The sequence below is a fragment of the Odocoileus virginianus genome, chromosome 10, assembly GCF_023699985.2.
Source record: "Odocoileus virginianus isolate 20LAN1187 ecotype Illinois chromosome 10, Ovbor_1.2, whole genome shotgun sequence".
Lineage (NCBI taxonomy): Eukaryota > Metazoa > Chordata > Mammalia > Artiodactyla > Cervidae > Odocoileus > Odocoileus virginianus.
The window spans coordinates 39,788,981-39,808,972 of NC_069683.1; the positions used below are offsets into that span (position 1 = coordinate 39,788,981).

General features: G+C 36.9%; 1 protein-coding gene across 22 annotated transcripts in view; it reads right to left on the reverse strand.

Annotated features, from left to right (window-relative positions):
* SOX6 (SRY-box transcription factor 6) overlaps positions 1-19,992 on the reverse strand; it is a 765,792-nt gene that overhangs the window by 16,160 nt on the left and 729,640 nt on the right. For 19 of the 22 annotated variants that reach the window (XM_070473416.1, XM_020904495.2, XM_020904527.2 and 16 more), the window contains 2 exons: positions 3,532-3,765; positions 798-1,014 (listed from right to left, as the gene is read on the reverse strand). In XM_070473416.1, coding sequence (XP_070329517.1) covers positions 798-1,014; positions 3,532-3,765 — 451 coding nt within the window. The remainder of the gene's footprint in view (positions 1-797; positions 1,015-3,531; positions 3,766-19,992) is intronic. The other 3 variants (XM_070473423.1, XM_070473415.1, XM_070473428.1) reach the window with 1 other exon arrangement.

Consider the following 19,992-nt stretch of genomic DNA (forward strand, 5'->3'; position numbering starts at 1 on the left):
GTGTCTCTCCAGTCCGATTCCAGCTGCCTCAGGCCGGGGCCTCCAGAGCAGTCTTCTGGTTTGCCACCCCCCTGGGCTTCTAGGTCTGAGTGTGCTGGAACATATAGGCATCTGCATCCCCACTTAATTCTGACGACTGTGGTTACAAGAGGCCCCTTTTGAATGCAGACAGCCAGTCAGCCAAGTCGAAATTTATACCAGAAATCTATTACCTAATTTTTAAACAAAATGACATGAAATCAGACTTGAAGATATCAAAAACATGTCTAGTTTCTGATTTAAGCAAGAAAAATCCACATTGTTACTGCTTCTACCACAGAATAATTTACTGCAACAGGAGTTCTGGACCTTATGCCAAAAATGAGGTCCTCTAACCAATGTCAAGGCCAATTATCTTGTGGTAGATCCCACAACAAAAGCAGACTATTGTGATTAGAGTCAGAAGCACCACCCAGAGAAGCTGGAAAGCTTCTGGGGATTTCTAAGGTTAGTTTTTTTTTTCTCTCTCTCTCTCTCTGTGTCTACTTAAATAAACTACCAGAAACTTTGTGTGTGGGCACTGAGTATCTTAGATGAGTTTGAGAGACAACAAAAGGGGTGATCAGTTGAGAGCAATCCATTGCATTTATCTTGATTTCAGCAGGAGCCATGTTGCAAGGCTGTGTAGTCATGATAGGCCCCATCTGTCACAACCTCCTCCTTTCTCTAATCTCCTTCCCAAACACACTGCTAGTAGCCATCCTGTGGTTTCTTACCCGGAGAGGAAAGCTCAGGTGGCTGAATGCAGGAACACTTACCCCACAGTAAAGAACTGCCTCATCTCCTGTCTCCGAGACCTCATCAGTTGCTTGTATTCCCCAATCCGGAGCTTCTTGCCATCGACAATGCAGGTGCGTTTCGGTCGAGGTTTGTATTTATAGTTCGGGTACTTCTCTAAGTGGATCTTGCTTAGCCGGGCCTGCTCCTCATAGTAAGGTTGCTTTTCTTGGTTGGACATGGATTTCCAACGAGACCCTAGACACAAACATAGCCTTTAAGTACCCAAGTGGTCAAGGCAACCTACTCCTGATAAATACTTGGGTCTACCTTCCCACCACTTACCCACCTGTGCTCTGAGTATCTCCTATTACCACATGTCATCCAGCCTCACAACTAGTATTTTAGATGATAGAGCAAAGAATAATTTGGATGTGACACATTTATTACAGTATTTTTCTCAATAATTTAAAGCCTGATGCTACAATAAGTATAATTTAAAACATGTCTTTGCTGCTTAAAGATCATCTCCTACACCAAGGTCATTTCCCCACCCATCTGCATAGGGTTAAAAACCTGAATTTCCTAAGTATACTTTGGAGTATGACAGAATACTCAGGAACAAGTCTCTAGGTTCCAGTAATTCAAACAACCCTAACACTCCAAGCACCTTTGGCGAAGCTATCCTTTGATAAGATGTTAGCAAGTGTTGATATTCTTCCATATATAAAAACCTAATGTGCACACTGTCTCTCCTGGCCTAAGGTAATTAAAAAGCCTAAACTCTCCTTAAGAAGTTATAACTTTAGAACCGGAAGGTACAGTTGGAATTATATATACCATTTTCAAGTACTCTAAACAATTCATTCAAAGCCATACCAATGAAAGTAAGAAATTTTTAATACGGTTTATACAGGAAGAAGGAAAAGTATTCACTTCTCTAATATTGTTTATAAAGAATTATCTAAACACTTGACGAAGAAGGGATGTGTTTTTTAATGTGTATCAAATTGCATTTTTGTGTGTCGCTAGTGAATAAAGCGCTAACAGCTGTGCTGACTGGATGCTAGCTGTTCTTCAGTGGAGATTTTTCATATATAAACAAATGGAAAAGTTGTACAAATATTCCCTGTAGCCAGCAATATCCTGGTCTGTTTTAATAGCACATCCATCCCTGTTTTCCTGATTGTTGTGCAAAAGTTGTGTAGAAAGTCTACACGGACAAGGTTCTCTGTGTTCAGCTGGCTCCCAGCAGCTTAAAGCCCCAGTTAATGGAGGATTTTTGGTGCTCTTAAAAATGCTTGTGCTTAAAAGTTTACACTTTAATGAATACACTTACTATACTCTTAATTTTTTTTCACAGAATGCACATCAATAATATAGATTCCCCACAGCTGCCAACATGGAAACAGAGAGGTTCTGTGCCCATTGGTGAACTTACTCACACTGCTAATAAAATGGCCAAAAAAGAGAAAATTTCAAAGTTAGATATCAAAATTTAGGGACAGAAAAATAATAATTTTCTTTGGAATATCTATTAATTAGAAAAAATTTAATATATCCATCATGGTTTGAAAGGTCTTTAAATTCATAAGAATGATACCCTGATATATATCCCTGAAAGTCTAAAAATAAAACTCCACTTAATTGTAATGATTTTTAGTATCCACCTTGAAATTCAAACATCAAAAAGAAAAAGGAAAAAACTATTTTAACACCTTAACACTATCTGATCTTATGTAGGTTCTAAATTTTCATAGGGGTCACTGCCTCAAATGTCTCAGAATCAAGTTAAATTATTTATACAGTGACAAAACATGTGTATTTGTGTATGTCCAGATCACTGATATTTACTCAGGTTAAATATTTATTGCTTTTGAACAAAACATTTAAAACAAGAAAACCACAGTTTAAGTCTCTAATGTTTTTCGGCTTCTTAAACAGTTCCCTTTGAGATTCTGTCACATCATGACAGCTTAAACAGAACAGCGCCTTCTGTGTTTTTTCTTCTTAAAGAGGAAACATGTTGACTGCAATGCTGCATGTTGAATAAAATACATTCAATATGTTGAGTACAATAATTCCACACTGTATAATCTGCACGAGGCAAGATTTACACTAATAGAAAAAGGATTGAGTTTAATCCAGAGAAACAGGAGAATCACTCTGGCAAGTTACCACAGAATGGGCCTCTGCCCTGTGGTCTATGTGTTCAACTCACTGCTATGAAATTTGAACTAGTCATATCTTATTAAAGTAAATGTAGTTTTATTTTACAAGTTTTAAAGTTATCATTAGAGGCACTGTTCTACACTCCATAAATTTCACACTATTTGGGGGCTCACCCTTAGTCCTTGGTGAGTTCTTTCAGGAGGACATATGAACCCAAGAACACTAAAGCAGAAAACTCTATGAGTGTTTCCAGGGTTTCATAGCAGCTAAAAGATTTTAAAAGACTAAATTAAGGAAAGGAGATAAAGCTTGTCTTTATGATTCTTAATTAGCAGTGACCTCTCAGAGTTGTCCTATTAACACATACAATAAATAGTTTTGTCTCTAAAAGAAGTGTTTAGTCAGTCCTGCCCTGGCACCTGGTGGATGTACTAACTCCTAAACCTGAATGCCGAGGTGCGGGGTGAAGAGTGAAGAGACAGTCTCCCGGGACAGCTTGCTGAGACACCTAATATCTGCATTCGACAGTCTCCCTTAGGTGTCACATGAGGACCCTTCTTTCCACTCATTGGATACATAATCAGTATCAGTGGCTGCACTCACCTAAGATTTTGCTAATGTTGGAGTTATGCATGTCAGGAAAGGCCTGAAGGATTTTCCTCCTCTCATCCTTTGCCCAAACCATGAACGCATTCATTGGCCGCTTGATGTGTGGCTCACTGCTGGCCCGGCCTCGGGCATCCCTGTAGACGCGTGCCTCAGCCACGGTGGCGCCTCCTGTTGGCCAACAATAATACTGCTGTAGTTTAGCTGCAGAGCCATTCATTGCTTTACTTCCTGTAATGTCAGGGCAGGAAGAACAAGACGGGTGCAAAGCATTATTATCTGGATAATGTAACACAACTTGCCACCTGGTTCAGTTGCTTTCCTTAGCAACTTTTTAATGAACTTCTTTTTAAATGAACTATTGGAAGCAGGATACAGTTGCAGATGGCAGTCCTATAGGCTCTTCTGAGGTAGGTCTCAGAGACACACTGGGCAGAATTACTTTTGCATGTTTTTAAACACCTAGTACATTTTTACTACAATCAAATACAGCTGACAGTAAAGCATTATTTCAGCTTCCCAGGAGGTGCTAGTGATAAAGATCCTGCCTGCCAATGCAGGAGACATAAGACATGGGTTCGATCCCTAGATTGGGAAGATTCCTTGGAGGAGGGCACAGCAGCCCACTCCAATATTCTTGCCTGGAGAATCCCATGGACAGAAGAGCCTGGTGGGCTACAGTCCATAGGGTCTCAGAGTCGGACATGACTGAAGTGACTTAGCATGCACACAACCTTTCCTGCTGTGATTCCTCCCTTCAAAAGTAGGCTCTTACCTATGATTTTAGGCTCATGTGCTTAAACATCACAGCCATTTCAAACTATCTCTTACCCCAAAAGAATTCTCTTTCACAATACTGAACTTTGGCCAGTGCTCCCCTCACTGGCTGGAAGCTCCTTCTCTTACTTCTTCAAGCGAAATCCCACTCATCATTTAAGGTCTATTTAAATGTGGTGTGTTTCATGAATTAATTAAATGATTCGATTTAAACTACTAACTGAGCAATTACTATGAGATTGGCTTTATGCCAAGTGCTAGGTATACAAAAGTGAATAAAACAGCACTTGCTTTTAAAGGAGCTCACAGTTCAGGGAGGAGACAGACCCCAAACAGACAGTCATAATGGAATATATGGTAAGTGCTCTAATATTGAAGTAAACAGGACATCAAGAGGGCACCAGCAGAGGGGACAGTCAACTAATGTCTCCTATTAAAGGTAACATCTAATCTGAATCTTGGAAGGCAAATAGGAATTAGCACGTGAATAGGGGAGTCTTTACTGCCCAGTAAAGACAGATGGGTAGGGTAATTCAGGCCAAAGGAAGAGCATTTGCAATGATGCCTCCCAGACTGCATTCATTTCTCTCTTTTTTTTTTAATGTTTTTTTTTTTTTTCTGTGCCTAAGAAATTCCTTTTCTTTTTTTTTTTTGGTGATCATCTCTAATTATTTCCATTCTATCCCCAGGTTTATAAGACCCCTAAAGTTAGTGTTTATGTTGTACTCATTTTTGTAGCCCCAGGATTTTTCATACAATAGATACTCAATAACTACTTACTGGGCTTCCCTGGAGGCTCAGACAATAAAGAATATTTCACATGCTAGCAAAGTAATGCTCAAAATTCTCCAAGCCAGGCTTCACCAGTATGAGAACTTCCAGATGTACAAGCTAGATTTAGAAAAGGCAGAGGAACCAGAGATCAAATTGCCAACATCTGTTGGATCATAGAAAAAGTAAGCGAATTCCAGAAAAACATCTACTTGAGCTTTACTGAGTATGCCAAAGCCTTTGATTGTGTGGATCACAACAAACTGTGGAAAATTCTTAAAGAGATGGGAATACCAGATCACCTCACCTGCCTCCAGCAAAATCTGTATGCAGGTCAAGAAGCAACAGTTAGAACTGGACATGGAATAACAGGCTAGTTCCAAATTGTGAAAGGAGTACATCAAAGCTGTATATTGTCACCCTGCTTATTTAACTTATATGCAGAGTACATCATATGAAATGTCAGACTGGATGAAGCACAAACTGGAATCAAGATTGCAGGAGAAATATCGATAACCTCAGATATGAAGATGACACCACCCTTACGTCAGAAAGCAAAGAGGAACTAAAGAACTTCTTAATAAAGGTGGAAGAGGAGAGTGAAAAAGCTGGCTTAAAACTCAGCATTCAAAAAATGAAGTTCATGGCATCTGGTCCCATCATTCCATGACAAATAGATGAAGAAATAATGGAAACAGTGACAGACTTTATTTTCCTGGGCTCCAAAATCACTGCAGATGGTGACTGCAGCCATAAAATTAAAAGACACTTACTCCTTGGAAGAAAAGCTATGAAAAACTTAGACAGAGTATTAAAAAGCAGAGACATTACTTTGCCGAAAAAGGTCCATATAGTCAAAGTTACGGTTTTTCCAGCAGTCATGTATGAATGTGAGAGTTGGACCATAAAGACGGCTGAACACAAAAATTGATGCTTTTGAGCTGTGGTATTGGAGAAGACTCTTGAGAGTCCCCTGGACTGCAGGGGGATCAAACCAGTCAATCCTAAAGTAAATCAGTCCTGAACATTCATTGGAAAGACTGATGCTGAAGCTAAAACTCCAATACTTTGGCCACCTGATGTGAAGAGCTGACTCATTAGAAAAGACACTGATGCTGGGGAAAATTGAAGGCAGGAGAAGAAGGGGATTTCAGAGGACAAGATGGTTGGATGGCATCACGGATCAATGGACATGAGTTTGAGCAAGCTCCAGAAATGGTGAAGGACAAGAAAGTCTGGCATGCTGCAGTTCATGGGGTTGCAAAGAGTTGGAAACGACTGTGCGACTGAACACCACCACCACCAACTACTTATTTGGCTTCCTTGGAGGCTCAGATGATAAAGAATACGCTTGCAATGCAGGAGACCTGGGTCCAGTTCTTGCATCAGGAAGAGTGCCTGGAGAAGTGAATGGCTACCCACTCCAGTATTCTTGCCTAAATTCCAAGGACAAAATTGTTCAGTTTTCAACTCATATACAAAAGCAGTAGACTAAAAGGCAGTCATTTCGAGGGTCCTGATATATTTTTCTGCTGCATGAGGATAATTCTTTAACATCCCTATGAAAGTGAAAGTCGATCAGTTGTGTCCAACTCTTTGCGATCCCATGGACTCTGTAGTCCATGGAATTCTCCAGGCCAGAATACTGCAGTAGGTAGCCTTTCTTTTCTCCAGGGGATCTTCCCAACCCAGTAATTTCTCCCGCACTGCAGGCAGATTCTTTACCAGCTGAGCCACACATCCCTGTTTCTAAATTCTTGATATGTCATGGTTTCCAAAGACGTCACCATAGTGTGTGCTAAGTCGCTTCAGTTGTGTCTGACTCTTTACAACCCTATGGACTGTAGGCCGCTCGGCTCCTCTGTCCATAGGATTCTCTAGGCAAGAATATTGGAGTAGGTTGCCATGCCCTTCTCTAGGCGATCTTCCAGGCCCAGGGATCAAACCCACGTATCCTGTGTCTCCTGTGTTGGCAGGTGGGTTCTTCACCACTAGCGCCACCTGGGAAACCTAGTGACCATAATATCATACTAGATTAGAAGTCCTTTGAGGATATGGTGGGAACTGGCTCTCCTTCATGGCTGTATCTCTAGGTTTCAATAAAGCACATGGCATATAAAATTTCAGTTAGTGAAATACATTCCATTAATGAACAAGTGAATGAATGAATCTACACAGCTCTTGCTTGTTTTCATCCCCCCGGCCAGCATGACACGCTGATGTACCTGCTTTACATGTGGTAACCACTAAATATTTCCCTATAGACTGAGAACCCTGATAGTTAAACGTAAAGTTGGACCGATGGCCTTAGCCAGGTATTCTACTGCATAAACAGGAAAGCCTACTCCTAAAAGTTTAGAAGCAAAATATACATTAAAACCTACATCTCTACATTTTACAAAAAGCAAATCCTTTCAGCTCAGTGGAGTGATTACACGGGTAAAATACGATTCAATTCATCTCTGCCCTTCTACTCTATTTCCAGCTACCTGATTAAGTAGAAATTTGTTTGTGTCACAGCTAGTAATAAATTAGAACATTAAAGTGCACTATTATTTGGCAAATATGGTCATCATTTATTGCAAACAAAAGACAGGATAAAAGGGCCGAACTGGCTAATATTATCAATTCTTTTCTAAACATGAAGAAGGGGAGAGGGGCCCCTTTCTGAAGACCATGCAAAATAACACATTTTATATACAGCCCTTCTTTGAGGCCTACTAGACAGAATGATCCCTTACATGAAAAGTCTCAAATCCCAAGATGCATAACTAATACGCTACCTTTTTGCCACCATACCCACAGTACATTAATTTCATTTAAAATGCACTGACCATACAGGATAAATTGATTTCACTTTATATGGGTTTGACAGCCATGTTTATTGTGCAGTGAAATGTAGTGTGGCTTCCAGCTGACAATATCCATCAACGCAGGGCAATATGCTGACTGCTGGGCCAGATGAAGGCATCCATTACTCTGGAAGTGAAACACTCATTCAGATACGACCGTGTCTTCTCCTGAGGATCACCATGGTAATTTATGACGCCCCCAGTGCCATTACTTTACAACTGACATGAATTCAGCAATTTATATACTTGCGTGCGTACACAGGAGACAGGCTTGTGGAGAATGTCAGATACAAAAACATTTCAATATTATTCTAAGTTAACTACTATGCTACAGGTGATTAACACTCGAGGTCTGCTTTTACTGTCATAGCTTTTCTTCACCTCTGGCAACACCAAACAGCCAGCTTCCATTTATTTACTTACTTACAAGATGTATTTCATTGTAAATGGGAAGTTTTAATCTCCTACAGACTGATCATGGTAGTTTTTAGACTCTGGTTTCAGTAGATCTTCTGTATGTGCATGCCAAGTCACTTCAGTCATGTCTGACTCTTCGAGATCCTATGGGCTGTAGCCCAGCAGGCTCCTCTGTCCATGGGGTTCTCCAGGAAAGAATACTGGAGTGGGTCGCCATGCCCTCCTCCAGAGGATCTTCCCGACCCAGGGATCTAACTTCATCTTTCATGTTTCCTGCACTGGCAGGTGGGTTCTTTACCACTAGCGCCACCTCTACTACATATCAACTGATGCTCCCAAATATGTTCACACCTATGCTTAATCTCTCTGCCTCTCATTCCATATCGCAGTCTTAGTATACCCTTCCTACTCACTTTTACCTAACTAAATTCTACCTTCTCCAAGGAAAAGAGTTCACGTCTCACCCCCACCAACTGTCCTACAGTGACCTTGTCTGTCCTCCCATAATACATATTTACATGACACTGAAATACACAGATGTCTAGTCTCACAAGAAATGCTCCCAGATATTGAGAAATTTAAGCACAGCACATAGTATAGAAATGTGAATTAAGAAAGGGAAAATAGGAAACGTCAGGGTGTATATACATCTCTTTTTTCTTGTCTCCTTTTCTCTCTCCCAAGTGCTTGGAGTCAACTGAAAAATGAATGGGATATTTCAAGTTAAAACTAGAAGTGGTGTATTAATAAACCAAGGTTTGGGAAGAGAGGAGACTTATCTAGAGAGACCAAGGTTTGAAACTACTTTTAAATTGGATCTGATATATGATATATGATCAGAGTCAGAATTTTAAGAAAATGTAAAAGGGTCATAACTTCTCTAAGCTGCTTCCTGAAACAAACTGGTAAGGGAATTATTGTTGTAGTAATAAAAACACATATGACTGCATACATGCATATAAATTCAGAAACTTAAAAATAGAGACTGTATATTAAGAAAGCTCTTTTAAACAGATAAGGAAAATTCTATATAATACTATATAGTATTATTTTTGAAAGGCATGCTATTAGTCTGAAAATTTGAAGCCTAAAATTGACTCTCTGCTATAATTAACTTTAGAATCTACATATCAAATGTGACTTCATACTGCTCATTTATTTTAAAAAATAACATCAAGTTAAAAAAGGGGTGGGGAAGGCATTTCATTCTAAAATAGCCAGTGCTTTGTGTCAGAATCCAGAGTTAACCTAGGGAATAGCTCATAATTCTAAGAGGCAGATTTTTTACTTTTAATAGCAGAGGGATCATTTGTGAGTTCAATATTCATAATATGTCTTCTCATGAAAAGCAGTTGGAAGATGCCTAGACCTACAGTTATGTACTTGGAGACTACTGCTTTCCAGCTGACCTAAGAGTCTTTAATTACCAGCAACACCATTCCTAAATAACAGGAGGCCAACAGTATCACACTAGGCAACAAGGAAAAGCATTGGTTTCATTTACTCCAGGAATTCCTGTTCTCTCCTTTTTCCTGAAGGGGCTCAGACTGGTTAATTCATTCTTGTCTCCCATATCAGCTTGTATAAAGCCAAACTTTCAGTTAGATGCAAAAAGATAGTCAATGGGGAAAAAAGCAGAAATTGCCAAGGCAAAAACTTCCTTAGGGATCTGTGATTTAAACGATTTAAAAAGAATACAGAAAGTTGAGTTTTTCCAGGTGGTTGGAAAGAAAGCTAGTTTAACCATCATAGCCTATGGCAATGGTCCTGAACTAATCCTAAAGAGGCCCCCTTCCTGGGTAAATTCCAAGGGTTATGTGAGTGAATGAGTAAGCGTTTGGTGTGGATTTGTGCATATATAAAGTCCTCCCTAAGGAGGAACTCTGGCAAATTCTATAATGTGCTTAGGAATCATTTATGTATGCATTAATTCAGCAAACACTTCTGACAAGTTTCAGATGTACCCAGCATTGTGACAGAAGATACAAAGATAAATACATGTGCCTTGTTTTAAAGGAATCTGGTCCAGTGAGGGGAAAAGATGCAGAAACAGAAAATCACAAAACATTGTAAGTGCTAACATGGGTAATTTCAAAATACTATGAAAGCAGAGAAGAGAGGCTATTAATATTGTTGGAGTGGACAGAGGTGAAGAGAGCTGCAGAGAGCAAGTACTGCTTAAGTAGTATCTTAAAGGAAGAATGAGAATTTACCAGGAGGTATAAGTGTGGTGGCTCAGACAATAAAGAATCTGTCTGCAATGTGGGAGACTTGAGTTTGATCTCTGGGTCAGGAAGATCCCCTGGAGAAGAGAATGGCTACCCACTCCAGTATTCTTGCCTGGAGAATTCCATGGACACAGGAGTAGTGTAGGCTATAGTCCATGGGGTCGCAATGAGTGTGAAAGCATTCTAGGCTGCAGAATGTGTGAATATAAAGACAGAGTTGTAACAAAGGCATAGAGGGTTTTAAGGAATAAAAAGAATCTGGTTATGGCTTGAGTTTATTTAAATAAAAAAAAAAATAAGGGAATGTCAAGAGATTAAATTCAGAAAGTAGGTAGTGGCAAGATTGCCAAGTACCTTAACTATAAAGTCAAGAAGTATTTAAGGTTTTTAAATAAGCAGGGTAGGGACATGAACAAATATGTTTTACAAGATATCAAAATGGAAGCTAAATTAGAAATTACCACTGAATAATTTCAGTGATTACTAGTGAATTGGAAATAAAGAATAGAGAAAAGTAAGATGAATAAATACCTTCTCAAAGGCCCATTAAGATTTACATTTTGTCAGACAGAATGAATGTAAGTAAAGTATCAGCACAAAAGATTCTCTTCTGGGAGAGATCCAGTTCTGGGATCCAGTTCTGGCAATGGCAGAATAACTTAAATCAGACTAACTGTTAATCAGATAATAATTATAAATTCTGGAGGAAAAAATATAGAAAAACAACTAATTGAAGGTACTTGAGCTCTACCAAAATTAAGAAGAAGCTGGAAAGGATTCACTCTTAGAAAGAAAGAATATCACTGAGTAAAACCCTGCTTTTATAGCTTTTCCATGAAGACATTCCCCAGTCTACTTAGCATGGAGTGGCTAGAATGCAACAGAAGATCAGTCTTAATTGGCCTAATGCATCAGGAAAGATAGTCTGAGGCTTCTGAGTGGCTATCACCTGAACTTAAACCGGTATAGGGATGATTTTAGTGATTCCAGTGGAAATCAGGTCTGTGTATCTGAAAAATCTGAGAAGATATTTCAGCTGATGCCCACTGCAAGTTAAACAGAATTTGGATTTGAATCCTACCAAGTAAGAGAGTATCCATGAAAAACTCAGGCTTTCCACTGAAACCCCAGAGGGATCACTCTTTGAGTAAAGACTACATGCCAAGACTAAGGATTCACTCTACGACTGAAGACAAAACTGAAACAGTCACCACCTAACATGCAAAACTAAGCCTCTATAATTTCAATGAGATCAATTTAACTGCCTCTTAGAACAAAAAATAACATTCTTAACAGAGAAAGATAATAGAAGCCAGAGTCTCTATAATTTGTAATCCACAATGTATAATAATAATAAAAAAAATCACTAGTTGTGCAAACAATCAGGAAAATGTGACCCAGAGGCCTTCCCGCCCTCAAAAAAAAAAAAAAGAAAAATCAATAGAAACTGTGATGGCTCAAATAGTGTAATTAGTAAATGAGGACTTTAAAGTAGCCATTAAAACATATGTTCAAGTATATAAAGGAAAAGAATATAATAATTAATGCATAAATAGGGTACTTAGCAGAGAAATGAAACTACACAAAGAAACATGGAAATTCTAGAACTGACAGACATATTTGAGATGAAAATACACTGAATGGACTTCATAGCATTTTCAAGTGCAGAATAAAAGGTCAGTGATCTTAAAAATACATCAAAAGAAATTAGCTAGTCTCAAAACAGAAAGAGAAAAAGCTAAAAAAGTAAGCAGAGACTTTGCAATATGTAAAACAATATATTATCCCAAAATATGTGTAACTGGAATTATAGAAAGAGAGGAGAGAGGATTGTCACAGAAAAATATTTGAAGAAACATGGCCTGAAACTTACCTGAATCTGGTAAAAAAGACAGCTTATAGGTTCGAGGCATTCAGACAATCACAGGCAGGATAAATACAAAGAAAACCATACCTAAACATTAGTCAAACTGCTGAAAACCAAAGACAAAGGGAAAATGCTAGAGAAAAAGGACACATAATACATAAAATGAGACAGTAATATAACTTATGGCTGATTATTCATTAGAAACAGTGAAGACTAGAAGACCATGGAATATCTTTAGGCTGCTAAAAAAAAAAATCAGTGTAGTCTTATCTAATGATCATATGCTTAAAAAATGGATATGAAACACATTTTCAGATAAACAAAAGCTGAGAGAACACATTACCTGCAGATCCATACCAAAAGAGACATTCAAGAAAATTATTCAAGATGAAGAAAAATAACATCTGGTGGAAGCTTAGATACATAGAAAGAATAGAAGAGAATTGAAAATGAGAAATATGTGACTAAATTAAAAACTTTTGTCTTTTCTGGATTTCATAATAAAAGCTGATTGTTTAATATTTTTAAAAGACAAGTGACTATTTAATACAAAATACAACATTATATTCTGGGATTTATAAAATAAGAAGAGGTAAAATCATGAGAAAAATAGCACATTGGCACAAAAGACCAAGTTAGTAAAAGTTAAATGTTGCTTTATTTTATGAGAAGTCGTATAATTTTAACTATAGAGATATTCAAATTAAGGATGAATAATGAATCTAGGGGAAAAAAATTAAAAAATACAAAGAAGTATAGCTAAAACACCAGTAGAGTAATTCAAATGGAAGACTAACAAAGGATTCAAAAGCAAACAGTATAAAGATCAGTGGTTGCAAAGAGTGGGGGAAGGAAGGATGAGTAACAGAACACAGAGGAATTTTAAGGCAATGAAAATATTCTGTATACCATAACGATGGATACATGTTATACATTTGTCCAAACCCAAGGAATGTATAACATCAAGGATGAACCCTAATACAAACTATGGATTTGGGGGTGGTTAGGATGTGTCAACATAGGTTCATCAATTATAACAAATGTACCATTCATATGGGATGTTGGTAACAGAGGAGAGGCTATGCACGTGTGAAGACAGGAGTATATGGGAAATCTTTATCTTTCCCTCAATTTTACTGTGAACCTCAAACTCCTCTAAAAAAAATTATGTCTTCATAACAATAACTTAGAAAAAAGATTCAATTAAGCAAAAGGAAGAAAAGTAGTAACAGAAAGCCAAAAGTTGAGGGAACAAAGAGAAAAATAGAAAATTTTAAAACTTTATCCCATTATAATCAATAATTATATTAAATATAAATAAATTAAATAATCCAGTTAAAATTGGAGAGTTTCTGGATGGATAAAGAGTAGATATCAATGGAATAGGAAACAATTTACAATGCCAAACATTGGTAATTTGAAAAGATCAATAAAATTGATAAACCCCTATGAGACTGACCTACAAAAAGGGGAAACAAAAATACCAATATTTGGATTGAAAGAAGGTATTCCACCGTAGATACAACTCACATTAAAAAGGATAGAAAGCAAATATTGTGACTAACTTAATTCCAATAAATTTGACAACTTATATAAAATGAACAAATTCCTTGAAGGACACAAACTGCTAAAATTCAATTATGAACATATAGAAAGTCTGAATACTCATAGCTAACATAGAAAACCAATTTATAGTCAACAACCTTCCCACAAAGGAAACTAATCTCAAGTGGGTTCATTGGTAAATTCTTCCAAACATTTAAGGAAAAACTAACAGTAGTCTTATACAAACTAAGAAAGCACAGAAAGAAAAAACTTCCCAAATTCATTTTATGAAGTAACATCATACCCTGACAGAGATTTGAGCATAAGTGCAAAATTCTTCATAAAATAGTTGCAAATTAAATACAATAATATGTAAAGTGGATAATAAAACAAGATCAAGTAGAATTTATTTCAGGATAAATTAATTTAAAATGTAACATTAATTTAATATTTGAAATCAGGCAATGTAATTCTCTACATTAATAAAACAAAGGGAGAAAAACATGATCATCACAACAGATTCAAAAAGTGGTTTAGACAAAATGCAATACCAATTCATGACAAAAACTCTCAGGAAACTAATAATAGAAGGGAATTTTCTCAGTCAGATAAAGTGCTTTTAAGAAAAATATGTAGGACATAATAATTAATAGTGAACTACTGAATGCTTTCCTCCAAGATGAAGAACAGTACAAGGGATGCCCACTCTTACACTGTTAATTAACATTCTACTGGAGGTAAAGAAATAAAAAGCATGCAAAATGGAAAATAATAAGTCATGTTGAGTGTACTCATAGATAATTTTTTACATTAAAAAAAAACCTAAGAAATTTGCAAAATAATTTTAAGAACTAAAAAGTGAATTTATGGGCTTCCTGGTGGTCCAGTGGTTAAGAATCTGCCTGCCAGTGCAGGAGACAAGGGTTTGATCCGGGAGGATCTCACACGTCATGAGTCAACTAAGCCTGGTGAGCCACAACTACTGAACCTGTGCTCTAGAGCCTGTGAGCCACAACTTACTGAGCCCCATGCTGCAACTACTGAAGCCTGTATGCCTAGAGCCCATGCCTGGCAAAGAGAAGCCACCACAATGAGAAGCTTGCATACCACATCTAAAGAGTAGCCCCTGCTCTCTGCAAGTAGAGAAAGCCTGTGCATAGCAACGAAGACCTAGCACAGCCAAAAATAATAAATAAATAATTTTTTTAAAAATAAAAAGTGAATTTACTATTACTGCAACATACAAAACTATAAAATCAACTGTACTTCTAATAGTAGAATAATTAAAAAATAATTTTAAAATTTACATTCATAAAGCATTGGAAAATAAAATTCTTAGGAATAAGTTAAGCCAAAAAAGTATGCAAGACCTCTACACTAAAAACAATATTTGTGAGTTCAATAAGTAAACCTAAATAAATGGAGGGATATACCATGTTCATGGATCTGAAGACCTAATATTTGAAGATGACAATTCCTTCCCAAATTTATCTATAGATTCAACCCAATCCTATTAAAATTGCAAAAGACTTTTTTAGAAATTGACAACTTGATTTTAAAACTATATGAAAACATCCAAAACAAACGTGAAGAAGGTTGGAGGATTCAAACTATTTAATTTCAAAGTTTACAGTAAAAAATACTTTGTAACACTGTAAAAGCTAGAGTAATAAAGACAGTGTGGGATTGTTATAAGAATAGACAAACCAGTGGAACAGAATAGAGTCCAGATTTAAATACTCACATATATAGTCAAATTTCAATAAAGACTTAGGCTATTAAAGTGGGAACTAATGATTTTTTTCAACCAACAGTGCTTGAACAAGTAGAAAAATATGTGGAAAAAAGTAAAATTGACCTCTTACCACACATTGTTAAAGTGGGGCTTCCCTGGTGTTGGAAAAAAGTAAAATTGACCTCATACCACACATTACACTCAACAATTAATTGAGATGAATCAATTTAAAATTAAAGCAAAAACTATAACACTCCTCAAGGAGTATCTTGGAGAAGAGTTTAGTGATCTTGTAGTAAGCAAAGATTCTTGGATATGACAGATAAAACACTAATATATAAGGAAAATAATAAATTGACCTTTATCAAAATTAAGGTTCAGCTTATCAAAAGTGATTGTTAAGGCACAGACTGGGAAAAAAATATTCACAATACACATTTGACAAGAACTTGTATCAAGAATATATAAAGAACTTCCACCAAAAACAAAAAAGTAGACAATCTAATTTAAAAATAGGCAAAAGATTCATTTAAAAAAATTTACAAAAGACATGGTCATGGCCAATGAGCACATGAAAAGTTATTCCATATCATTAGTCATCAGGAAAGGCAAATTAAACTCATGTGTTATCTTGCACCCACCAGAATGGCTTACAAAACTAATTGTTGGCAAGGATATGGAGCAACTAGAACTCAGATATCAATATATTGGTAGTGGAAGTGAAAAAATGGCATAACCATTTTGGAAAACTGTTTGGCATTTTCTTACAAAGTAAAATATAGACTTGCTGATGACGTGCAATTCCATTTCTAAACACTTACCCCAAACAAATGAAAACATTTTAGACTATCACAGCACTTCTATTCAGAATAACCAAAGACTAAAAATAATTGGAAAATGGGCAAACTGTGGTATATCCAAACAATGAGATACTATCCAAAATAAAACTAATTCAATGCTTAGTTTTAAAAGGTAAAAACAAAAGTACCAAAATAAAAGAAAACCGGACAAATAAATGAAAGTGATATTTTTCTGAAAGATTCTTTTCTCTATAAACCTGAGTGTGTGGCATATTCAGGCCATTGTGAACTCCAAAAAATGGTCTCATTATAAAAAAGAATTATTAAAAAGGGCAAAAATGCATAACTGCTTACTAATAAAAAAAGGCAAATGCAATATATACCATTGGGTTCTTGACAGTCACACTATTTTACAGTCCTCAGTCAATCAACAGAATAGTTAATTTTCTCTTATCAGATTTTGTAAATAGTTATGTGACACATTTGGGTTAATAGAGAAAATGATCAGGAGTGAATCACAAACAAAAATATAGAAGATGAAGGAACATTAGAAGTGGACATGAAAAATTAGGAAAGAGGGAAGGTAGTAATATTACATAGGTTGGATCTTTTTTCACCAAGTTTATCTCACCAAAAGTATCTTAATATTGTAGAAGTCTAATGCACTATGTTGGAGGAATGGCTGACAGTTATCTGTCTATGATTTTGGAAGTTCTGCTAACTGCACTCCCACTTACTGCCAGAATGTGAACTCACTTTCATTATAAGAAGGCTACTTGATATTCAAATTTGATTTCTTCTTGGAAAATAAGAGAGACAGATGATTTGGTTATCCTAGTGGTTTACTTGGCAGGAATACACATTCCATGGCTGAGCAAGAACCTTAATCAATAGAGAACTGATGTGTTTCATCTTCAGAGAAGGAGGGATACCACTGGTGGTAGAGTATGGTTTGCACGCTATGTATTTTATAGAGGATTACCTAGATAGGTTAGAAAGAATGATTGACTGATGGGTATTATAACTTAAAGAAGACAAATGCAAAATATGAATGCATTGTTCTTCTAAGTTAAAGGTTGATTTTAAAAAAAAGGAACCTGTGGTATAGGAATGAAAGATGAATTATCTGTGGTACTTTGATGTACTAACTCTTCATTTGACCAATGCACAGAGATGTTTTAGGTAAATTTTCATTTTCCTGTTTTCATTTTAAGATTCATTTATCCCTACTTACCCTAAATACTCTTCTTATGTTAAGTATTGAATTTATCCACACCAAGAAATTCACTGAATAAATTAGATAGGTAGCTGACAGATAGATAGAGGTACAGATATGTAGTGTATACATTAAGAAAAAATTCCATTGAACAATTTGGAAATAGACATTTTACTACTTAGTGTAGCAAAGTAACACATTTAAAGAACAGTTTACTCTTTTCACTAGTCTATACTAGAGATCAGTTTCCAGAATAGAAACACCAAATGTATTAAGGAATTTTGCCTACAATAACATTTACAAAGTGCTTTCAGTGAATACATTATCTCGATCCTCTTTACAATCCTCTGAAATGGGTAAGAGGGTAAATATGTTTGTCTCACTTTACCTTGATGAAGGCGAAAGAAAGTTAAAAAGTTGACGTAAAAGTTGACTTAACATTCAAAAAACTAAGATCATGGCATCTGGTCCCATCACTTTGTGGCAAATAGATGGGGGGAAATGGAAACAGTGACAGACTTTATTTTCTTGGGCTCCAAAATCACTGCAGCCACAAAATTAAAAGATGCTTGCTCCTTGAAAGAAAAGCTACGAAAAACCTAGACAGTATACTAAAAAAAAAGAGACATCACTTTGCTGACAAAGATCCATATAGTCAAAGCTATGGTTTTTCCAGTAGTCATGTACGAATGTGAGAGTTGGACTGTAAAGAAGGCTGAGTGCTGAAGAACTGATGTTTTCAAACTGTGGTAACTGGAGAAGACTCTTGAGAATCCCTTGGACAGCAAGGAGATCAATCCAGTCAATCCTAAAGGAAATCAACCCTGAATATTAATTGGAAGGACTGATGCTGAAGCTGAAGCTCCAATTCTTTGGCCACCCAATGCAAAGGGCCAATTCGTTGGAAAAGATCCTAATGCTGGGGAAGATTGAGGGCAGGAGGAGAAGGGGTGACAGAGAATGAGATGGCTGGATGGCATCATCGACTCAAAAGACACTAGTGTGAGAAAACTCCAGGAGATGATAACGGACAGGGAAGCCTGGCATGCTGTGGTCCATGGGGTTGCAAAGAGTTGGGTACAACTGAGCGACTAAACAACCGATGAAGAAACCAAAACCCAGAGAGGTGGGTTACCTTCCTCTGTAATAACTTGTTGCTAGTATTCTACTAACAAGGAACAGAGCCAGATCTAGTGCATTTACCCTACATCAAAGCTACCCCAGGAACTATTCAGTGATATGAAATAACTCTGAATCTCAAAACCCAGCATTCCTTGGCTAAAACATTACTTTCCCCCGTAAGGATACCATTTCTCTGCACTGTTAAGCACATTAAAGGAGCCTATTAGCAGTTATGAAGTTCAAGCCACTGTCTAATTGGCTTTGGAAATACTGCCCCACCAAAGATGCAAGAGCATGCAAAGAGAGCACTAAGGACTGAAATTATAGCAGAGATTAAAATTATGCTAAATTAATGCACTTCTCGGTTGTAGCATTATGAGCAAGTGTTATTGTGGATAAGGCTTCTATTTTTTCCTATTGGAAACTCCATTCTCTTTAAAAGATCAACAAGAAGAACCAAAAGGGAATTCCCTAAGGTCAGCTCTGAGGAAACATAAACCTCTAATTCAATAACTCTGCTACTGCTCTGAAAAAAAGGCTTTATTATTGCAACATCCATATGGAGCCAATTGGACATTAATGACTAATCAATCCCTCCCCTTTCTATTCTACTTAAAGTGTCACAAACCATGTTTAGATTAGCCCATTTCCTGCTTAGGGTTGCTCAAGATGTCTTTTGTTCTTTCAGGACCAGCCTGATGGAGGCAGCTTAAACAAACACCACGACCAGAGTGGCGCAGGAGTTATAAAGTGCCATATGTGAGTGAACAAAGGGGCTATACTAAAGCCTTTTGTGGTATTTGTTAATGTTTTTCATCTGAGCTTAAAAAGGCTTAATGACTTTGTGGTGAGCTGATGCATGTGGCTCGTGGCTTTGCAAAATGAAGGAAATTCTAACCAGTGATGTACCAGTCTGTGTTTCCAAGAGTCTCCTGCTTTTAGTTTTGGTGCCCATGTTTACTTTTTCCTTTTAATTCTCAAGTTATATTTGCTTTACACAGACAGCTCAACAGAGCCCTTTATTTTATTTCAACTACAGGATCCAAGGGCAACTGAGATAACTTATGTGATTCTTTATTTTAATGACCTGAAGGTAACAGAGAACCTTCAAATATTCTACTTATTATC